Here is a 21,993-nt window from a genome sequence, read left to right on the forward strand (position 1 = left end):
TTGATTAATAAAATAGCATTTCGAACCATTTAAATAGAAGGAAGTATAAAAATAGGAGCAGTATATACAGTATTGACAATAAACAGACTATTAACAAAATTGCACAAGTGGAAAATGATATTGCACAGTGACAATGAATGAATGAATGAATGAAATTCCACCTGAAGATATCAGGTTATTGTCAGTTTACTGGGAGCAGTGCTGGTTGTGGTCTACTAGGAGCAGTGCTGGTTGTGGAGTCTGACAGCTGCAGGAAGGAAGGACTTGCGATAGCACTCCTTCACACACTTTGGGTGGAGCAGCCTGTCGCTGAAGGAGCTCTCCAGTGCTGAGATGGTGTCCTACATGGGGTGGGAGTCATTCTCCATCATGGATGACAGCTTAGCCATCATCATTAGGCATTTGTAAATTATACAAATATTTTAACTGCTGAAAATATAGCACCAGCAATATACTAACTTGCTGCCTGTCAGCCATGACCTATGCCCGCTTTGTTTTCAAAAAGAGTAATGTTTAACTTCTAAATAAACACTGTTTGAATCAATAATGTGCTCTTATCCCTCATGGGTTGAACAGACCGCTATCATTTTCCAGTCCGGATCCTGACATCATGAAGGCTCTTTTGATTTTGTTTTTTTTAATGAATTTGGACAATCTCCTGAAGACAGGACGCTGCACAGAAACACAGTAAGTTGATTTGTTGAGAATGTATTTATTTGTTTTCTGTGTTAACTGTTGTCCCACTAAGAAAATAGGTTGTGACACACTTATGCAAACACACATCCTCATAACATGTATGTTGTGATGCAAACTCTATAGGTCAATGACACGCTTTTAACAAAGCTTCTGGACATTTTACACCTCATCTTTGTATTCTGGCACACAGGTGACATATTTGTTTATGATTTTTCCCATTACTGATGTCTTTTTATCCAGAGACCAAATTCTATCAATCACACCGAAAACACAGGAACAAGTGGACATCGTGAAGAATGTTTCCACTCAATATGAGGTAGAAATTGTATTTTTCTTCATCAGTGATTGCATCCCTCTATTTATTTTTTCCTTCTATGATTCATCATGTGACATATTTTCTCCCAGACAGCCTTATGGCAGCCTATTTCACCTCACTACATCAAAGAAGAAACTGTGGTCCACCTGTTTGTTCCTGCAAACAGCTCAGAGACTGTCAAGGATCTGCTGCAGAGATACGCCATAACACATGAGTAAGAGGCTTGTCTGAAAACATATATTACTCACAAAGCATTGTATCATATTTCATGTCATGTATATGTTTATTTTAGGGTGTTACTGGCCAACGCCAAGGAGCTGATTGAAATGCAGACGAGGAACGACTCCACCGACCCACGAAGCAGCTCAACTTTCTACGAGAGATATCACAGTCTGGAAGATGTATGCTTTTAATCTCTACCTATCAGATTTCAGCTTCATAATTCAACAAATTGAACATTTTAAGCGTCACAAACAGGCTTTATTACAGGACATATTGGATATATTGCATCCAAACACCCTGTCTCCATTGTAGATCTATTATTGGATAAACAGGACCCAACAGGACAACCCGAGCACAGTCAAAGCCATTCTCATTGGCTCCTCATATGAGAAGCGACCGCTTTACGTTCTGAAGGTACACTCATCCATGATAAAGATGTTTTTTGCATACATTCAGCATTAATCAGCATTATTTGAGAGCTAAACAAAGTCTCTCTTTCTCAGTTGTCTCTAAACGACAGGGCGAATAAGAAAGCAATGTGGATCGACTGTGGGATCCATGCCAGAGAGTGGATCTCTCCTGCTTTCTGCTTATGGTTTGTACAATATGTGAGTATATCTAATGTAGTATCAATAGGGTTTGTTTGTTTGTTTTCTATCAGGTCCGTTTCAGACTGGTCGAGCACTAAAATCAACATCCTATTTTGCACAGTCTTTGGGATTTTACAAGATAAACCAAGACATTACTGACATCCTGGACAACATGGATGTCTACATCCTGCCTGTTTTGAACCCTGATGGATACCAGTACACGTGGACAACAGTAAGAATAGATATTTCATACATTGTTAAGTGTCATAAAGGAAGCTATTTCAATGGATTTTTATGATTTGCCCCTGTTTGTTTTTGTCTCAGAACAGGATGTGGAGGAAGAACCGCGCCGTCAGCAAGAGCAGCAACTGCATCGGGGTCGACCTTAACAGAAACTTTGATGCCAACTGGTGCAGTAAGTGTTCCTCTCACATTCACTCCTTTTTGATGAACACATTGAACTCTTTTTTTTTTGTTTATTAAAGGTCCCATATTATAAAAAGGGAGATTTTCATGTTTTTTTTATTATAAAACAGGCTTAAGTCCTATATAAATACGGTGAAAGTATCGAAACGCTCTATCCACAGGGAAATACACACAGCCCGTATTCAGAAACTCTGAAGCTGTCAGGATTTTTGTCCATTTGTGATGTCACAAATATACAATATTTAGACCATTACACAGTTTTAAGTGTAAACAATCTAAATGTGTCCCATTTTATTCCTGGTTTCAGTGTATGTGAATAACATTTACTGACAGAAAGTACACATGGACCAAAGCTGTTGCCTAGTAACACAATTCTGTTGCAATTCCATCGCAATTCCGTCGAAATGTGCTAAAACGGAGCGTTTAAGACAGAGGGTAAATACAGGCGTATTCAGGCCAACAGTATTAGGAAAATAAAGTGTTTTTTTTAACATAACAGCATGTAAACATGTTCTAGTAGAAACACAAAATACAAGTATGAACCTGAAAATGAGTATAATATGGGACCTTTAACTGATCATAAATGACAATCTCAGTAGCATCTATAAGATAAAGTGATTGTGTGTCTTCCAGCGGAGGGAGCCTCTGATGAGCCCTGCACTGAGATCTACTGCGGTGCGTTCCCGGAGTCGGAACCAGAGTCGGAGGCCGTGGCCAACTTCCTGCGCTCTCACAAGGACACAGTCCAGATCTACCTCAGCATCCACTCCTACTCTCAGATGCTGCTCTTCCCGTTCTCCTGCACCTTAGAGGAAGCAGAGAACCACAAAGACCTGGTGAGGGGTTACAGTCATAGCTTACATGTTTACACAGAAAAGCACTTGAGATAAAACACAGAAACTCTTTTTTTTAAAGCTCGAGATGGTCCAAGAAGCTGCCCAGAAAATCAGAAGATATTACAGGAGCACCTACAAATATGGTTCTGGAGCAAAGACAATATGTAAGTAAAGCAAAAATCAGCTTGACTTGGTTCAGTCACTCACAAAGTACACATGAATGTCGTTGTCTGTTGTCCAGATTTGGCTCCTGGTGGCTCTGATGATTGGGCGTACAACCTTGGCATCAAATACTCCTTCACATTTGAGCTCCAGGACCGCGGGCGTTACGGCTTCCTCCTGCCACCATCTCACATTTCCGGGGCCTGCAATGAAGCCCTCCTTGCTGTGAAGACCATTGCTCTCAAGGTTATAGAGAAAACACAAGCTCCAACAAGTCCTCCTTAAACCATCTGAGCAGTTACACCTGCCACTGATTGAAGTTACAGATACAATGTCTTTCTTCTGTTTATTGTTACTTACTGAGCACATAGCGTGTCACACAAACTACATCATCATGCATATATCACACAGATATTGAAATTGTTTCTTGGAGATATCAATATTAAGGTTATAGTTGTGTTACTGATGGTGTTAATAATGTGTGTAGTCTTAATATACATTCAGTTATCCAAACAATGTGAACCCTGTACGATGTGATGCAATCTAATGCAGTAGCTCTGCATTAAAAATAAATAAGAATTTAAAAAAACGTCCTTGCTTTGTGAATGTGTTGACCACGCCTATACACTAACATAAACTAGACAGAATATTGGAAACACTTGTGTCTACATGTGGGATTATATTTTGTAGGAGTAAAACAGAAGTGGTATACCTATCTGCCTTGTAGAGTGGGCTTCTCATGATATTTCACAACAGTATTAATTGTCAGAATAACCTTTATTATAATCAGCATCAGTCAGTCAATATTAATAACTATAAAATACCATAAAAAACATCAATATTGGTATTTTTTTCCAATACTTTATTTAGAAAGTTCAATACAGTAATTATATAAACTAGTCTACATGCTACATGTTCATTACAAAAATATCAGTAAAATCCAATTGAAATTATATTTTAATATTTAGTCTTGTTTTTTTTTTCTGTTGTTTTTTTTTGTGTTTTCTCTCTCCACCTTGTTTTAAGCTGTAAGATTTTAAAAAAAAACTATGAGACAGCTATAAAAATGAAAATACAGTGGTATAGAATGTTATTATGATTGTATGAGTTGCTGAAACTGCAATAAAATTTAAGTTAAAAAAAAAAAAAAAATCAGTACTGTCAGTAAATATATTTCACAGTATAAAAATAAAATAAATAATACAACAAATAAAATGGAAGGAAAGGAAAAAAAGATTAATAAAAGAAAAAAAGAAAAAACAATTGGAATAAATTTGAAATGTCTAAAGAATCTAATAGTTTTTGCCAATTTAGAATTTTTAAGTTTTCAATCGTAGTCAAATATGTTTCAAATCATTATCTTTAAAAGTATAAAAGAAGGGCAGTCTTTTAAGGCATATCATTTTATGGATATATTTTAATTTAATCAAATTAATTATGTCAATTCATCTTCCTGAAAAAATCTCAATCTTTGTTAGTATGTTTTTCAAAATGTTTTTATGGTGGCTTTTATGTAAGAAAGAAACACATTAAACCAGGTTTCACTTTCATATACTTGAATTTGTGCAAATAAAATTTTCCAAGAATGAGAAAGTCATCTCTTGTCATTGTCCATGAAGTACTACAAAATAAAAGCTCAAAAACACACATCCGGTGATCGGCGGGCGTGCAACACCCCGGAGTCCAACCCGACCGCCTCTATTACACCACTGAAGAAGACGCGGCCCATATGATGCTCCACTATGAAGGCTAGCAGGGCAGCTTCTGCCTCTGACTTCACAGAATAAGCCTTGTTCTTTCTTACAAGTGCTGCATCCACACACTACCTGGACTCAAGTAGATGCGACGCCGAATTAATATCTTGGGTGAGCGGTGTTTTTAAACTCTATAAAGTCTGTTTAGACACAAAGCTCCTTAAAGGAGGCTGGAAGGCCCCGCGCAAGTCATTAGCTCGTTATGCTAACTAGCGGTAGCATTAGCCTGCGTTAGATGGTGTTATTAAAGCATGAGTTAGTCAGTCAGCACGTGGCTGCACATTTAAACCTCACACACACGTGTATGATTGTAAAACACGTAAGCATTAAAAGCCCTGTAGTTAGTTAGCAACTTGAGCTAGAAGTCCTGCTGCACAGACAACAACAGGCCATTTGCATGTGTTTATGTTTTGGATATGTGGCTCCCTATATGAGAACTACATGCAACCACATGTATAGACATGCAACCAAATGTATAGATTGCAATCTTTCAAGAAAAGTTGCTGGATTAAATTTATTTTATTAGTCAAAATTGAGGGTGCTAACATGTGTAGCACTGCATCATGAATGAATGAATTCAGGGCTGGCAGTGCAACACTGACAGACTGGCATTGCAACACAATACTGGCAGTGCAACACTGACAGACTGGCATTGCAACACAATACTGGCAGTGCAACACTGACAGACTGGCATTGCAACACAACACTGGCAGTGCAACACTGGCACTGCAACACTGACAGACTGGCATTGCAACACAACACTGGCAGTGCAACACTGGCAGACTGGCATTGCAACACAACACTGGCAGTGCAACACTGGCAGACTGGCATTGCAACACAACACTGGCACTGCAACACTGACAGACTGGCATTGCAACACAACACTGGCAGTGCAACACTGGCAGACTGGCATTGCAACACAACACTGGCAGTGCAACACTGGCAGACTGGCATTGCAACACAACACTGGCACTGCAACACTGACAGACTGGCATTGCAACACAACACTGGCAGTGCAACACTGGCAGACTGGCATTGCAACACAACACTGGCAGTGCAACACTGGCAGACTGGCATTGCAACACAACACTGGCAGTGCAACACTGGCAGTGTAACACTGGCAGACTGGCATTGCAACACAACACTGGCAGTGCAACACTGGCAGTGTAACACTGACAGACTGGCATTGCAACACAACACTGGCAGTGCAACACTGGCATAGTGCAACCAACACTGGCACAATTTAAGATAAGATAAGAACTACATGCAGCCAAATACGTAGATTGCAATCTTTCAAGAAAAGTTGCTGTATTAAATTGTTTTATTAGTCAACATTTAGGGTGCTAACATGTGTAGCCCTGCACGAGGAATGAATGAATCCAGGGCTGGCAGTGCAACACTGGCACAGTGCAACGTGCAACACTGGCACAGCAGTGCAACACTGGCAGTGTAGTCACACAAATGTTGGTGGACCAAGGTTTTTAAAAGCGTTTTTAAGGGTCACTTGATCTAAACTGTGTTGTATATGTAGTCATATATCCTTGATTAAGCTCTAGATCCATTTATTAAGCAAGTATGGGACACTGATTTATTCCCCTCGCAGGTTTTTAGTCCATTAACTCTTTATTTAAGTACTTATTTAACATCCCTGCTTCCTGTGTAGTGTTAAGATAAGATAAGATATTCCTTTATTAGTCTCGCAGTGGGGTAATGTGCAGTGTACAGCAGCAAAGGGGATGGTGCAGAAAACAAGATGCATCGGCTAACACAGTAAAAAAGAACTAAACAAAGTGTAACAAAATATGAACCATTTAAATAGAAGGAAGTATAAAAATAGGAGAATTATATACAGTATTGCCAATAAACAGACTATTAACAAAATTGTACAAGTGGAAAATGATATTGCACAGTGAGAATGAATGAAATTCCATCTGAAAATATCAGGTTATTGTCAGTTTTTGGTGTGTAAGTGGTCTACTGGGAGCAGTGCAGTGTTATATTGATGCAGATGATGACTCACTGACATTTCATAAAGCATTGTTTGTCATATTTCCAGTCCTGCAGAATGTCCAAGATCAGGCGGAAGGTAACAGTGGAGAATTCAAAAACCATATCTGATAGCAGCAGCAGCAGCAGCACCACGACCAGCAGCACCAGCAACCCCGCCCCCCCTTCCCGCCGGCCCAGTGTGTTTGAGAGACTTGGCCCCAGCACTGGGAGTAATGCTGCTGATGTATGTATAGTGCAAAATACTTCCACGGGACAAACCTTTTAGTAGTCTGATTAAAACCTGTTTTGTGTTCTATACTGAACTTGATGTGCTCATTGTGTCCCTATTGTGATGTTTGTCTCATTTTAGTGGACGTTCCTTTCTCTCATCAGGCTCATTTGCATGTGTCTTTCAGAGTCACTGTAGAAATTGGCTGAAGACCGGTAATTGCAGTTACGGCAACACTTGTCGCTACACACATGGAACTCAGCCACGAGGCAAAGGATTTAGCTTTAGTCGGTAAGATGGCTTGTTTTGATTTATTATGGCAATCACGATTTCTGACATATATTTTAGTTATATGATTTTCAGGACTGTTTTTTTTTGTGGTCTTGTCCACATCAAAACAAATAGCTTGGTATCTATAGTTTTAAAGTTTTTGCACAGAACTTACATGTATTTATGTTTGTGTATGTCTTAACGGAGCAGGTCAGCCGAGAGACCCACAGGTGATCTGCGGGAGAGGATGAAGAATAAAAGACAGGATGTTGACCCAGAAAACTTGAAACGAGACTTAGACGAGCCCACATCCCCCACAGCGAGAGTGAGTTCTCTATGTGTAAATAATGGCTGGTATTAAACCACCCTGACCCTGATTCTGAAGCTGATTTTTACTTGAAATGTGAATTATTTTATGAAACTGCAACACACGTAGCCTATATAGAATAAGCACAGGAAGTGGCGCAACATGTGGGTGTCATTCTAACATCTGTGTGTATCCATCTACAGCAGAGAGACTCCTCCCGAGGCCGACACAGGGAAAAGGAGGATATAAAGATCACAAAGGAGCGCACCCCAGCCAGTGAAGAAGAGCCCACAGAGTGGGAAACCAATCGTGAAGGTTAGCTTGTTTTGTTCAAGTTTTAAGTACAAATGACCCGATGATTTGTGAATGTCTGTTTGATTTTCTGATTCAGAATGAACTAAGATTCTAAGATTTGGACTTTTCTATAGAAGCCTCTGCTTTTTTTTGTTGACTTTTAGACTCAGATATTGGTGACTACGACTACGAGTTATCACTAGAGATGAAGCGCCAGAAGATTCAACGTGAGCTGATGAAATTGGAGCAGGAGAACTTGGACAAGAGGGAGGAGATTGTCATCAAGAAAGATGAGACCCCCACCAAAACAAGAGCCACCGCCATGTCGAAGGTAAATAGCTAGTTTCTATCTTTGCTTGGATGTCAAAGAAGAGAATGATTTATAGTATTCAGCCTGAAAGTGTTTTCTAAAGTAACTCAGGACAGCTCACTGAAGTAGCTGTCTGTAGGAGGGACTCTGATTTGAAACCTGTCTCTGTCCCTCAGGCCTCCCCAGAGCCGTTAAGCAGTAAAGATTCACCCTCATCCAGGAAGTCCAGTGGATCCCCAAAACACAAAAGTGGAACCAAAGGCCTGGGCTCTGGGAAGAAAGAGAAGAAGGCACCGGTGTCATCCCCTGTTACAGAATCTACCAGGTAAGAGTCTGGGGTCATGGTTGTTTTTTAGTTGCCAGGATGTCTCATGAACTACTCACCAGACTTCAGGGACATTTGATGGAAAGTGAGGCCATTTGAGAAGCAAGAACTCATTGAGAATTATATCACGTGACAGTCGTTTTCTATCCTCTTCCAACCAGGCCTTCAAAAGGGAGCCACAGTAAGAAGAAAGGGCCCCGCACCCCCAGTCCTCCTCCCCCAGTCCCTCTGGACCTTCCTGTGATGGGGAAGAAACACAAAGGCAAGCACAAAAACAAGGAGAAGTCCGAGGAGAAGCAGAAGGAGGGGAAAGATCGGGGGCGAGATACAGAGAAACACAAAGAGAAGAAGGAAAAACGCAGGTAAAGTGTGGAGATAAGAAATTCTTCTTCTTCTTCTTTGTGTTCATTTATGCAAGAATCCTCTTTTAACATACCCGTGTTGTTTATAGGGACCGATCAGACAGTTCCCACAAGGCCAAGCGGTCAGTGGCATCAGAGGAGCGTTCTGGTAGCGTGTCATCTCCCTCTAGGGGCACTTCACCCCCAGCCAGGAAGAAGTCCACCTCTCCTAAAGCTTCGTCCCATAAGACGCCTGCACTGGCCTCCCCTCCCCGCAGGTGAGCACATGTGGGCCATTAAGCAAAGCTTTTCTTGCTACTTGGACGACTACCTAAAACTAATGCAACAGTTCTTTGGTATTATTTGATAATGATCATAACAGTATGGATAGGAAATAACCGTCCTTTATCACTGCAGGTCACCAACTCCCCCACGCCACCAGCGCACCCCCACCCCTCCCCGCCACCACTCCCCATCCTCCCACTCGGGTTCCTCTGCGCAGCGGCACTCTTCGTCTCCTCGTCGGCGCCGCTCGTCCTCACCCACCTACCACCGGAGCACAGCAGCCCCGGCCTCCGCCTCCTCCCCTCCGAGCTCCCGGCGCTCCCGATCACCTCCGGCCTCCCACAGCGCCTCCTCGCCCCACCGCCGATCCGACCGATCGAGCCCCAGCCAACGCCGCTCCAGGGGCCGCGAGAGGAGCCGCGAAAGGAGCCGTGGTGAAAGAGAGAGGAGTCCGCCTGCTCAGGAGCGCAGACAGGAGCGCAGAGATGGTAAATTTATGTTCTAGTAATGCATTTTCTTGTTTCTGTCATGTCTTTTTATAGTTTGTTTGTTTTTACCACATTTACCACATAAAATATGGTCATTTTACCTAAATTTTTCACACAAATCCTGCTCTTTGGATTTTGGATCTTTGGATTTTGGCTCTTTGGAGGGTTTTAAATGATTCCTTTCATCAGTTGTTAACCTTTGTGTCTCTCTTTATAAACAGAAAGCCGCAGCAAGCGAGAGAAGGACGGCGTCCGCGACGACCGCGACTATGACTCTGAACAGGTCTCGTCACGGGACGCTCGTGACGACCGGGAGACCAGAGAGGCTCGCGAGCGACGGGACGCCCGCGACCGAGGAAGGGAACCCACTCGAGACTCTCGCGACCACCGAGACAACAGGGACGTAAAGGACTCTAGAGAGAGCAGGACAGAGACCCGCTCCAGTCGGGAGTCGCTGGAGCGTAGAGACCGCGAGCGGGAACGAGAGAGGGACCGGGAGAAGGAGAAGGAGAGGGAAAGAGAGCGAGAAAAGGAGAGAGAGAGGGAGAGGACTGACACCCACAGGAAGGATGAACCGGCTCCGGATGACAGGAGTTACGGGAGAGGTCATGGACGCGAAGATGCAGGCAGAGCTGAAGGAAGGACGGAGAACAGGACGGACAGAGCTGAGAGGAACGGACGAGGGAGAGGGCGTGCTAATGAAACATCTGATAAAGGCAAGCTGACATCACATTCAGCCTTCATTTCCATAGTTTGTATTGTATAACCATTGCATCTTTACTCTGTGTGTCTTTTTTCCCTTTTTGAAGTAATCTTTTATCTCCTTTCAGGCACAAACAGAAACTCCCGGGGTTCCCAACTGGAAAGCAGCCATGAAAACTGGGAGTCACGGAGCGGCTCGTTGCGTGAACGGAGCGTGGAGAGGAGCACAGATCGCAGTGCAACCGAAAAGAGCTCTGAACGGGGTTCAGACCGAGACCGCTATGAGGGTGACAGGAGAGGAGAGCAGGCCAGAGACTCCTCATACGACAGGAGAGGAGGGCACGGAGAGCGGGATCGCAGAGACAACCGAGACAGAGGTGGAGGTAAGGGGTTTACTTCTTTTTTTAAGCCTTTACGTTGTGTGAGTGTGTTGTCTGATAGATTTTTAATTTAAAATGATTTTGGCTAAGCTTTTTAACTTTCTGTTTTCCCAGATCAAAGAGCAGCCTCCCCAAATAGACACCAGAGATCAGAGGAGTCTGAGAGGGAGGAGAGGAGGGAGGAGCGAAGGACAGACAGAACGGACGAGAGACGAGACGACAGGACCCGTGACCGGGAGCGAGAGAGAGACAGGGAGAGGGACAGGGAGCGGGAGAGAGAGAGGGAGAAAGAGAAGGAGCGGGAGAGGGAGAAGGAGAAGGAGCGAGAGAAGGAGGCCGAGAGGGAGCGGGCCAGGGAGAGAGAGCGAGAGCGGGAACGAGAGAGGGAGAGGGAGCGAGAGAGGGAAAGGGAGCGGGAGGAGAGGGAGCGAGAGAGGGAGGAACGGGAGAGAGAGAGGGAGAGGAAGGAGCGAGAAAGAGAGAGGGAGAGGGAGAGGGAGAGAGAGAGGGAGCAGCGGGAGCGAGAGAGGCAGCGGGAATGGGAGGAGCGAGAGAGAGGACGAGAGGAAAGGCGGGAGAGGAGAGATGACACCAGGGACGACCGGTCCGTCAGAGACACCCGGGACGACCGCAAGACGAGGCATGTATCAGTCTACTTGGTTTATTCTCAAGTTTTCTTTGCCTCTACCACATTATTCAAACTGTACGCTACATTTATATACAATATATACGTTTTGTTGTAATAATTCTTCTCTTCACTTCTTCCTTTAGTCGGAAAAGGCCCAGGGTGGAGAGCAGCCCGAGTCCCCGATCCTCGCCTAAGCGAGCAACGCGTGACGTCAGTCCTGCAGACAGCGACGGCTACAACAGCGCGGAAGAGAAAAGTGAGCGCCCGATTGGCCGAGGGCAGGCCAAGCTCCACCCACAGCCCCTCCTCCCCAGCCCAGTGTGTCTGCATCCATCTGACAGTAGGGGAATTCTTTTTGCAAGGACACACTCCTATTTATTGGGGAACGCACCTCTCGTATACTGCAAATACACTCTTTGTTAAAGACAAACACACTGTTAATCACGTTATGGCAAATGCCTCCAATGAAGAGCCCAGAATGTCAGAGAAGCAGCCTGTTGTCAAAGCTGTTGTTTGGCTTAAAAAGTACTGAGTGTGGTTATGTGACTGTTCATGTGCAGGTGCCGAAAAAAAATCGCTTGCTGAGCCAGGTGGTGCGGCCCCAGGAGCCATTGTTGCGTACTCCGCCGAGGGCGACTCCTTCTGATGAGAAGCCCAGTCACTGGAAGGAAGAGGAGCGCAGAGGAGCCGGGGACAAAAGGGAAGTACGCAGCCGCCACGAGGACCTGGAGCCTCGCGTGGAACGAAGCAGAGGCGAGAGGCGAGGAGAGCACCTCGCAGACGCCCCGTCTGACTCCCGTAGCAGAGGCAGAGACCAGCGAGAGTCCACGCCGCCTCCTCCCCCTCCCCCTCCACCTCCTGCGGTCCTCACCACTGGCAGCGAAGACAAAGACACCGCCGGCTCCCAGTCCCACGAGGAGGGCAAAAAGAAGATAAAGTCGCAGAGGAAGGGCTTGAAGAAGGGTCGCAAAGAAGAGGAGATTGCCGTTAGCAACAGCCTAGCTGGCGCAGGAGATCGTTTCAACCCCGAGCCTCCGACCAGCATTCCTACAGATGCACCTCCACCCTTACCCTTACACTCCCCCAGGAAAGGAGCCAAGAAGAAGGCGCTTGATCGGAAGAGGAAACGGTCACGAGAAGGAGAATCCGATGTGTCTGATGAGGATTTATCTGCCCCTCAGCCACATAATAAGAAGAAGAAAGGTCCTCGGACGCCACCACCCTCCATGAGGCCTGATCTTCGCGGTACAGTAGTTAACACGGAGCCATCTCCTCTGTCCAAAATGGACAACTTCAGTGACTGGTCAGATGAGGAGGTCACAGACCGAGGAGTACCACTGGAAACACAAGCTCCACCGGCTCCGGCTGAGCCTCTTAAGAGAGCTGGTGTTCCCAGAGTGGGCAGGGACAGGGAGCGGTGCAACCCTCCTCCCATCGCCCCTCTGCTGCCCCAAGATCCTCCGATGCTGCTGCAGACTCTGACTCCGCAGCCCCTCATGTCCCAGCCGCTGCTCCGCAAACTCCCCCCGGAGCAGACGCGCAGCAGCAGCATGGGGAGCAACCAGAGCCGCACCTCGTCCAGACGCCTGCGATCGCCCTCCAACGAGTCGGCCCATCGAGATGACCCCCAAGGTCCGCGACCCCGCCGGGGCAGGCTGCAGGGCGCCAACTCTCGGGACCGAGAAAGAGAACGCGAGAGGGAAAGGGAGAGAGAGAGGCCCGTCGTGACTGAGCCTCCAGGGGCCGAGAGGAAGTCTCGAATTGACCAGTTGAGGAGAGGAGAGCCCAGCCGCAGCACCTCCTCAGGTAGATAAACACACTAACACACTTAACCATAAACCTTTTGTAAACTATACTGCCATCATGCTTAATTAAAACACCTGATCACGGCCTAACTTATATCCGTCTTTATTGTCTTACAGACCGGCAGGATTCCCACAGCCACAGCTCCAGGCGCAGCTCTCCTGACTCTGAGCAGCAGGCCAGGTCCAGGTCCCGCGCCGGCTCCTACGACAGTCGAGAACGGGAGAGAGAGAGGGAGCCGTTTGAGCGGGAACGAGACCGAAAGGACCTCCGGCCTCAGCAGCAGCAGCAGCAGCAGCAGCAGCAACAACAACAACAACAACAGCAGCAGCAGCAGCCGCCGCTGCTCCTCCAGCAGCCCCTACAGCAACAGAGAGACTGGGAGCCTGAGCCTAGGGACTGGCCTAGCAGGGGACGGGAGCCCCTACTGATGCGTCCTGGCCGGGAACCTCTCCTGAGGGAGCGGGATATCAGGGACAGGGAACGCTTACTCCCTGAAGGACTCCTCCAGCAGCATGATCGGGAGCGGGAAAGAGAGCGAGAGAGGGAGAGGGACGGTAGAGGCGACAGAGGCGGCGATCGAGAGAGGGAGAGGATGATGATGATGGACCTGCCGCCCCACGGGGACCCCAGGGCCCCAGGACGAGGGGACCTGAGGGGTGATATGAGAGGAGACCTGCGAGGGGAAATAATGAGACCGGAGAGGAGCGACTATGAGCCTCTGCTGCCGAGAGCAATCTTCAGCCCCGCAGAGCCGGAGAAACCGAGCAACAGTCACCATCCCATCGGAGAGCAGCGGGAGCTGGAGAAGACCGACAGCATCGATGGTAAGAAGATCAAAACACGTTTTAATGTGACTCTCTTTCCAAATTTCCAACCTTTTATTTAAAGGAGTCTTTTGTGTGTTGTGTTCACAGGAGACGATGATGGGAAAGAAGACGATGGCCAGTCAGTCGCATCTATGGTAGAGGAGTATGAGCCAATCAGTGATGACGAGCTGGATGAAATTCTGGCTGACAGCCAGAAAAAAGAGGATCAACAAGACGAGGAAAAAATTACAGGTACCGGGAAATACTTTCTTTCTGGAGAATGTCTATGTGGAAATTAATTTCTGTTATGCTTCCATTTAATTGGGAAAATGATTTGTTTACTTCTGCTTTGAGGGATTGATTAGATTTATTCCAAAACGTTTTAAACATCTCAGGAAAATGTTGCTGAAATCTGAGATATCTGAAATTCATCATATCCTCAGAAACACTGACAAAGAAATGTTAGTACACTACTCAGACGTTCCTTTGTGTTGACAGGTCCTCTGGATGTCATTGATGTGGACTGGTCCAGCCTGATGCCCAAACAGAAGCAGGAACCCCGGGCAGCAGGGGCAGCCTTGCTCCGGTTCACCCCAGGGGCCGTGCTTCTCAGGGCGGGCATCTCCAAGCGACTTGCTGGGCCTGAGCTCCTGGAGCAAGTCAGAGAGGTGTGCAAGTCTGAGCTGGACGACCCCAAAGGTGAGAGTTTTGTCCATCTTCGACATTTAATATCGACGCTTGTTCTTTTTGCTTTCCTTATGTTTCCTTTATTTTAAATTGGTAACATGATTACAGACATTATTGTACAGTATTTATTCAAATTTATCTCGAATTCTGTTTAGTTTAGTCTTTTTTTGTTTGGATCCATTTGTCTAAAAACTTGTCAACTCTGTCCTGCCAGATGCTGACAAGCTGTTTGAGCATGACCTGGGGGCTCTGAACATGGCAGCCCTGAACAGGCGGGTGGAGAGGGCAGGTTTACTGAGAAACCTCGGACCCTGCTGCAAGGCCCTGTGTGCCCGCAGGGACTTCGCCATCCGCCGGCAGCTGTTAAAAAACGACAAGGTAGATGTCATCCAATCACTGACGGAACGATGAATTTAATACTGCGGTTACTGTGTGTCGATCTCGGTCGTTCTCATTTATATATGCTGACCTTACAACTGCATGTTTAAGAGAGATGTGTTTTAAATATCCTTCTTCAGGGCCTAACCAAGCAGTACCCCACCACGCCCGTGGTAGACAACGAGCTGCTGCAGATGAGCATGCGTCTCTTCAGAAGGACCATGGCCGGCCAGGCCTCGGCCCCAGAAAGGTCCGACGCTGGGTCGGCAGCAGCAGCACCAACACCAACACCAGCACCAGCAGCAGCAGCAGCACCTGCAGCAGCAGCTCCACCACCAGCAGCAGCAGCAGCCGAGGCCGCTCCAGCTCCAGCTGATAGTAGTAAGCTCAGCACAGCACAGCCCGAGGTGTGCGTGTCCTGAAAGAAATGGGTTTAATTAACATGAAAGTGAAGACGTCTAACTCTCCCTGACTCTGTCCCCTTTCATTTCATACATAGCAGTTTTTAGTCAGGACAGGAAAAATTAAGGAAAAACAACAAAATTGTGAATCTTAGTCGTGCTTTACATGTTTTGGATGATCTGCAAGTGCTGTGCCATAGTCTACTGGACATTCTAGCCTATGGAGGTGTGAACCCATGAACCATGTATGAGACGCATAGAAACACACCTAAAAATGACTTTGTTTTTTTTTGTGCATTTCAATGTTTTAGAGCAGCTTTTTAATTGTCGGTGTCACCTGCCTAACCAAGTTCAAATGTTTTGTTTTTCGTATATTGTGCATTGGTTACTACGACTGTGCATTAAAATGGTTAGATGTTGATTTCTGTAACGGGTCTTTTGCTTCGTATAAAGTGACTGTTCAGCCTTCAAAATAATGTGACACTTGATGTTCTGATTATTTTTGTTTACATCATATTACAAAATATCTGCGGAGCAAATCTACAGCATTTGCCGCAGAGTGTTACTGACTAACAACACTGAAACATCCTGCAGGGACTTGAATGAACTCATGAATAAGCACTGCCAAACTATTCCTCCTTTTGAATGTTATTTGTTCTAACTGTTAGTCTTTGGAAACATTATTGCTTTTTTGCTTGATGTATTTGTTTTTTTGAATGGTTTGGCAATGTCTACCTGAAATGAACTGAAGTGAGTGCAGAGCACAAAATAGACTGCAGAGTACCAGATCTCCAACACTGCCATGTGGAACTCCTCTCCTTAACGTTCACCAGCCCACATCATCCAAAAAAGGAGCCAAAACTATCCCAATAGGAAAAAGACACTAGACTTCTTAGATAAAATGACTGAAAGGATAAATAATTTGGAGTGGTTGACCATCCAGAGTCACAATAAAAAGACTTCTGAACCTCTGGGATGTGGTTCTATCAACACTCTTTAGTTCAACAGTGACACTTGAAAAGAGCAGGTTGTGCATGCTGAGTGCTTGGACACAAATTCAATGGACAAACCAGCTTCTGAACAGCTTAAAGAACATAATAAGAATGGAAAAAGGCTGTTATCTTAGAGCCCTGGATTCAACATGACCCCCTCCTCTCTGCCATGCAACTGTGACTTGAAATCTAAGTGACATTACAGACATTGGGCTCTGCTGTAGCCCACTATCTTTTAGTCTGACCACAACTATGTGGTGTTGGAAAACACTTTTCCTACTACATATTTATTTTTGTTTAAGGTATGTGGTCAATTTTGAGATGTGCAAGTAATATCTGGTTTAACGCTGTATTTTTTTTTTACTGTAAAATAAATGTAGAATGACATTTTTTTACATTGTAATGACATTTTACCGAATAAGGACAAAACCGGGGACCTGAAGGAATTCAAATATAGAGCTAGTTTATTGAGAGTATCACAATAAATTACCACAATGCGCTATGAGGACAGCCACTAGATGCAAGCTTTTTGCATTTTGAGGTAAGTGTTGAATTTTACCTATAACCATGATTTTTTTTCCCTAAGTGTGATTCCTAGTCTGATTCAGGAAATATGCAGTTTTATAATTTATACAATGGTTTTAAAATTACAGTTTTCAGGCATTATTTTTTAGGTTTGATACCAGTATATGATGAAGACTGAAGACAATCAGCAGCTGATTGGCCTAACATACCAAATATTATATTGTGAGTGGTTGAAATGCCTCTTCTTATTTTCTGTCTTAAACTGGTTCAAAGCCTTGTACATTTAATGATTCTTTGTGGTACATTATAACTGCAACGACCCACCTCTTCTGTGATGACCTTATTCACAATAATACTACACTTAGTCCTAAAACATAAATACTAGCCATACAACATTTATTTCTGTGTCCATGCTGTGTTTAAATAGTATAATAATGCAAAAATGTATTTTTGATATCTCAAAATCTTCTAAAAGGTACAGTATATTTAAATTCTATTAAATATCCAGTATCTTTGAAGTATATTTCTATTTAAATTTCTTTCTTTCATAATAATGCAAAAATGTACACCTTATTTTCAATATCTCAAAATCTTCTAAAAGGTACAGTAATATTTAAATTCTATTAAATATCTAGTTTCTTTGAAGTATATTTAATTTCTTTCTTTCTTTCATAATAATGCAAAAATGTACACCTAATTTTCAATATCTCAAAATCTTCTAAAAGGTAGACTAACATTTAAATTCTATTAAATATCCAGTTTCTTTGAAGTATATTTCATTTTCTATTTCTTTCTTTTTTTTGTTCTTCTTTGAGGTATTTATTTGTTTTGTCTTATCTTTTATTTTCTTTGTTAGATATGTGAAATACATTAAATGTCTCTCTTTCTTTGATTACTGTGGACTGACTAAACATTTCATTGTATAATTTAATTATTAATATTATTAGTCTGTCTGTATGTGTATATATGTATATATGTTTATATGGAAAATTCAATAAAAAATATTGTTTTGAAAAATAAAAAAATCCAGTTTCTTTGAAGTATATTTCTATTTCTTTCAGCTCTGTCCTCGGAATCTGTTATTGACGGACATAATATAAAACGCACCGGTTTCCTTTACCCACAATCCTCTGCTTTAAGTCCGTCCTTCCGACTTCCGCCTCTACTCCGAGCTGAAGTGAGTACTTTTTACTGAAATCATATTTCTACAATCTATCGCCATCCTGCGAGTTTAAAGACAAAATTAACTGCGTACTAATTCTAAACATACACATAAGTGTTTTGTTGTCCTTTACGTGACGTTTTTGATGAGATTTAACGCATTTAAAGACGTTTAAATTTACATTTTAGAGCAAGCTAGCTTTATGCTCACGTTGTTTTGGGATGCCGGTGTCTTGCCAAAAAGTGATCCTCCACCAAAAGTGTATTTCCACTGTATATTGCCCAGTTTCTAAGCTACAGCTGGTGTTTTCTGGACCAAACAGTCATAATGTGCAAATACACATACCTGTATCTTCGTGGTATAATGGCAAATAGCCTTGGGTATGTCTCTATGAAACCTTAACAGAACGATCACAATATGGCCAAACAAGTGCTTGCAGTTTAGTTGTCAGGCATGTTATTTAGGTGATATAGGCAATAATAGGCCACTATTGTATTCTGATGTGTCTGGAATGTCTACAATACTACTTTTTACATTCTCATGTGCAATATAGCTGTTCATTGTGTGTAATATTAATGTCCAACATGTGCAATATTCATCTTATTTACTCATTTTACTAAAGGTATCTTACTTAATTGTTGTTCTTTTAGGCACTGGTGCTAGAAATAGTACTTTTTATTTCATACACTTGTATTTTATCTCTTATTTTATCTTAATATCCTTGTTTATATTTGGATTTAGACTGTAATAATAAGGATGGGTTATAGAAATGATCTCCTCTGCATTATTTGACCTGTTCTGTGCCCTAGATTATATAAACCAGCACAGTACTTTTTACCTTTGCACATAATGTCTGTTTGATCCAGATAACAGCAGCTGTAGACTATAAATTGGCCGATGAATCCGTTTTTGGTGGATGATCACTTTTTGGCAGGACACCGGTGTTACTGGGTTTAAGTCTGTGTCGTTAGATGTAATGCTTCATATAATATTCATATGCACAAGCAGTAACGTTAAGCATGTTGTTCCTAGATGGCCCCAACCAAGAAAGGAGAGAAAAAGAAGGGGCGTTCAGCCATCAACGAGGTGGTGACAAGAGAGTACACCATCAACGTCCACAAGCGCATCCATGGAGTGTGAGTACTGCAAGGACACAGAAGACAGTGGAAAGCAGTGTCTTCAAACTGTTTACCTAGAGTATTTGGATACAATGAATTGACAACAGTAAAACTTCTATTTGCACAACATAGATACAGCACATGATTAGTATTAGATTAATGTCAAAATAATTATCAGTGTTGGAATCAGTTCATTGGGTGTGATTAATGGTGTCTTCCTCTTGCAGGGGTTTCAAGAGGAGAGCTCCCCGCGCCATCAAGGAGATCCGCAAGTTCGCCATGAAGGAGATGGGAACTCCCGATGTCCGCATTGACACTCGCCTCAACAAGGCAGTGTGGAGCAAGGGTGTCAGGTGAGATGATACACTGTTAGTACTCATATCTGAGCAAAAATGCTCTGCCAACTTGGTCTAAGTAATGACTGCCCACAACTATGAAAATGTTGAAATCGTGCCACCCTACTGTCAGCTCAGACATGATGTGCCTTCTGAACACACATGACGGGGAAGTCACTGGTTGATTTTAAGACGGATGTGTAGGAAGTGAACATACTATGAATGCTGTGCGTTATGAGTGAGGTGGTGGTGTCACCTTTTCTGACTTCAATACTAAATCATTTGCATTCAGTGAAGATGGTAACCTTGTGTTGTTGTGTGTTGTGCAGGAACGTGCCATACAGGATGCGCGTACGCCTGTCCAGGAAGCGTAATGAGGACGAGGACTCCCCAAACAAACTGTACACGCTGGTCACATACGTTCCTGTCACCACATGCAAAGGTAAATACGCCGCTATGGGACTTTGTCATTCACCTACTGAAGCAACAAAGACATTTCATTAATCTTTTCCCCCCTCTCTTCTTCCAACAGGTCTGCAGACAGTCAATGTTGATGAAAACTAAACTCTGCGAGTCGAATAAATAAACTAAAAGGAGCTCTTGTCTTGTGTCTTTATTTCTGTTTATGCACTTTACTAAATGTTATATTTGGGGTGTTTTAGATTTTGATTAATGGTTATAATCATTTTAGAGGAATATCCTAAACAGTAATATTAACCCTTCAAAAATGCAAAAAAAGTCCATTACAATTCAACCCCATACCCTGAAAACATGGTTTGTTTTGCCTTTCTTGTAATTGTACTGCTCCTATCTTTTCACAGTGAAGAGAATTATTGCAGTGCATTTCTTTTACCTGTAGTCTACACCACAAATGCCTACACCTCAGTCTGGGTTTAGTAATGACACTGACAACAGAGAGGTGACAGTGGAGGATATTCAGAGGGTTCTGCACCCTGCGTTAAAAGCTATTAACACCCACACAGGTGTTTTCAGTTTACCTGGTTGATTAGATCTCTGCTCACTGTAATTTAGTGACATCTTCTTGAGTCTCCTGTCAGCTTTCATTGCACCTTCAACCTGAGCAGAGGTCTAATCAGCCAGAATAAGTGAAAACACCTGTGTGGGTGTTCAGAGGACAAACAGTTTCAGCTTATACAGAGTGAACAAATTGTTCAGATGTACAACCAAAAACAACATACGACTAAAGATCTTCCAGTCCCTTCGAGTTGGTACTAAATGTGATTATTACATTATGAAAATGCCCAGTGATTGGCAGTTTGGTTATAGCAAGTTCACTCTACTCGACTTTAGCCCTGATTTTCCGCTTCCCAACTAGTGACTAGAAAGGAGCCTGTAAATTGAGAAATTTGGTCTGAGATCTGCAAAATGAATTTAATCTGTGTCATACAGAAATATAAATTAATTACTGATATAATGATCCTTAACAAATTATAAATTTGTTATCAATTCAGAATACCAATTCATTACTTATAATATAACTTAATCACAATATGAATTCATTACTAACATATTTAACTTAAACATATCGACTATTTATCTTTTCTTATATGCACAATTATTTATAATATACAATTTATAATATACAATATGCACATGCAATATATACATACACACATACATATGACATAGTGATATTATATGGCCATATTTTCAGATGCATTACCCGTCTGAAAATAGGACATACAGGATTAAACCAAACACTCCATAGAATAGGCAAGCACCCAACTGGACTAATGCACGCACTGTAATAAACCGGAAACTGTCAAGCGTGTTCTTATAGAGTGCAACAAATATGACAAAGAATAAATCTAAACCTTAATTTTTTGTATTTGAACATGAAACCAAACAATAAATTAAATTGATTCTCTCCTCCGAAAACAAAAACGCTATTAAGACGGTAACTTTATGCACCTCCTTTAATATATTTATCTAAAAGTGTATTTTCCCTGGCTTTGTACTTGTAAGCTGTTTATCCCCTGGCATCTGTTATTTTGTCTTGTTGTTCCTTTTACAGTTTTGCACATGTCTTTGTAATTGAACCTGTATGACCAGTTTGTGAAATAAAGGCAATAATAAAAAATAAAAAAATATGACAAAGAAAGAAGGGAATATTCTTAATAATTATTATTTTTTATTTTATTTTGTTGTTATTTTTTGTTATTTTTTATTTTTTATTTTTATTTATTTATTTATTTATCAACAAATATGACAA

At 42.9% G+C, this 21,993-nt stretch overlaps 3 protein-coding genes across 3 annotated transcripts; all 3 read left to right on the plus strand.

The window, feature by feature from the left end:
* The first annotated feature begins 529 nt into the window (after positions 1 to 529).
* cpb2 (carboxypeptidase B2 (plasma)) lies at positions 530 to 3,837 on the plus strand. The gene is made up of 11 exons (XM_037761511.1): positions 530 to 687; positions 937 to 1,012; positions 1,102 to 1,226; positions 1,305 to 1,413; positions 1,547 to 1,648; positions 1,738 to 1,842; positions 1,946 to 2,056; positions 2,149 to 2,239; positions 2,884 to 3,086; positions 3,166 to 3,250; positions 3,328 to 3,837. Exons 1-11 carry the CDS (start codon positions 611 to 613, stop codon positions 3,531 to 3,533), a joined length of 1,290 nt encoding a protein of 429 aa, XP_037617439.1. The 5' UTR covers positions 530 to 610; the 3' UTR covers positions 3,534 to 3,837.
* A 1,084-nt stretch (positions 3,838 to 4,921) lies between these two features.
* Positions 4,922 to 16,423, plus strand: zc3h13 (zinc finger CCCH-type containing 13). Its single transcript, XM_037762048.1, has 20 exons — positions 4,922 to 5,113; positions 7,059 to 7,235; positions 7,408 to 7,511; positions 7,701 to 7,815; positions 8,001 to 8,112; positions 8,256 to 8,422; positions 8,578 to 8,726; positions 8,888 to 9,088; positions 9,178 to 9,345; positions 9,485 to 9,840; positions 10,062 to 10,556; positions 10,671 to 10,925; positions 11,037 to 11,562; positions 11,694 to 11,815; positions 12,124 to 13,356; positions 13,473 to 14,180; positions 14,271 to 14,414; positions 14,661 to 14,861; positions 15,064 to 15,227; positions 15,368 to 16,423. The coding sequence occupies exons 2-20, from the start codon at positions 7,068 to 7,070 to the stop codon at positions 15,647 to 15,649; spliced, it is 5,670 nt and encodes a 1,889-aa protein (XP_037617976.1). The 5' UTR covers positions 4,922 to 5,113; positions 7,059 to 7,067; the 3' UTR covers positions 15,650 to 16,423.
* A 1,824-nt stretch (positions 16,424 to 18,247) lies between these two features.
* Positions 18,248 to 20,356, plus strand: rpl31 (ribosomal protein L31). The gene is made up of 5 exons (XM_037761346.1): positions 18,248 to 18,322; positions 19,340 to 19,443; positions 19,653 to 19,778; positions 20,090 to 20,202; positions 20,293 to 20,356. Exons 2-5 carry the CDS (start codon positions 19,340 to 19,342, stop codon positions 20,322 to 20,324), a joined length of 375 nt encoding a protein of 124 aa, XP_037617274.1. The 5' UTR covers positions 18,248 to 18,322; the 3' UTR covers positions 20,325 to 20,356.
* Positions 20,357 to 21,993: the final 1,637 nt, after the last annotated feature.

This window comes from Sebastes umbrosus, chromosome 24, assembly GCF_015220745.1.
Source record: "Sebastes umbrosus isolate fSebUmb1 chromosome 24, fSebUmb1.pri, whole genome shotgun sequence".
Classification (NCBI taxonomy): domain Eukaryota; kingdom Metazoa; phylum Chordata; class Actinopteri; order Perciformes; family Sebastidae; genus Sebastes; species Sebastes umbrosus.

Excerpts from the sequence above, each read along its gene's own strand:
- zc3h13 (XM_037762048.1), top strand. The coding sequence starts at position 7,068 with ATGTCCAAGATCAGGCGGAAGGTAACAGTGGAGAATTCAAAAACCATA. Across the intron at positions 7,236-7,407 it reads CTGGGAGTAATGCTGCTGAT|AGTCACTGTAGAAATTGGCT; the intron begins GTATGTATAGTG and ends TGTGTCTTTCAG. Across the intron at positions 14,862-15,063 it reads TGAGCTGGACGACCCCAAAG|ATGCTGACAAGCTGTTTGAG; the intron begins GTGAGAGTTTTG and ends CTGTCCTGCCAG.
- cpb2 (XM_037761511.1), top strand. The coding sequence starts at position 611 with ATGAAGGCTCTTTTGATTTTGTTTTTTTTAATGAATTTGGACAATCTC. Across the intron at positions 1,013-1,101 it reads ATGTTTCCACTCAATATGAG|ACAGCCTTATGGCAGCCTAT; the intron begins GTAGAAATTGTA and ends ATTTTCTCCCAG. Across the intron at positions 3,251-3,327 it reads TTCTGGAGCAAAGACAATAT|ATTTGGCTCCTGGTGGCTCT; the intron begins GTAAGTAAAGCA and ends TCTGTTGTCCAG.
- rpl31 (XM_037761346.1), top strand. The coding sequence starts at position 19,340 with ATGGCCCCAACCAAGAAAGGAGAGAAAAAGAAGGGGCGTTCAGCCATC. Across the intron at positions 19,444-19,652 it reads CACAAGCGCATCCATGGAGT|GGGTTTCAAGAGGAGAGCTC; the intron begins GTGAGTACTGCA and ends TTCCTCTTGCAG. Across the intron at positions 19,779-20,089 it reads GTGTGGAGCAAGGGTGTCAG|GAACGTGCCATACAGGATGC; the intron begins GTGAGATGATAC and ends TGTGTTGTGCAG.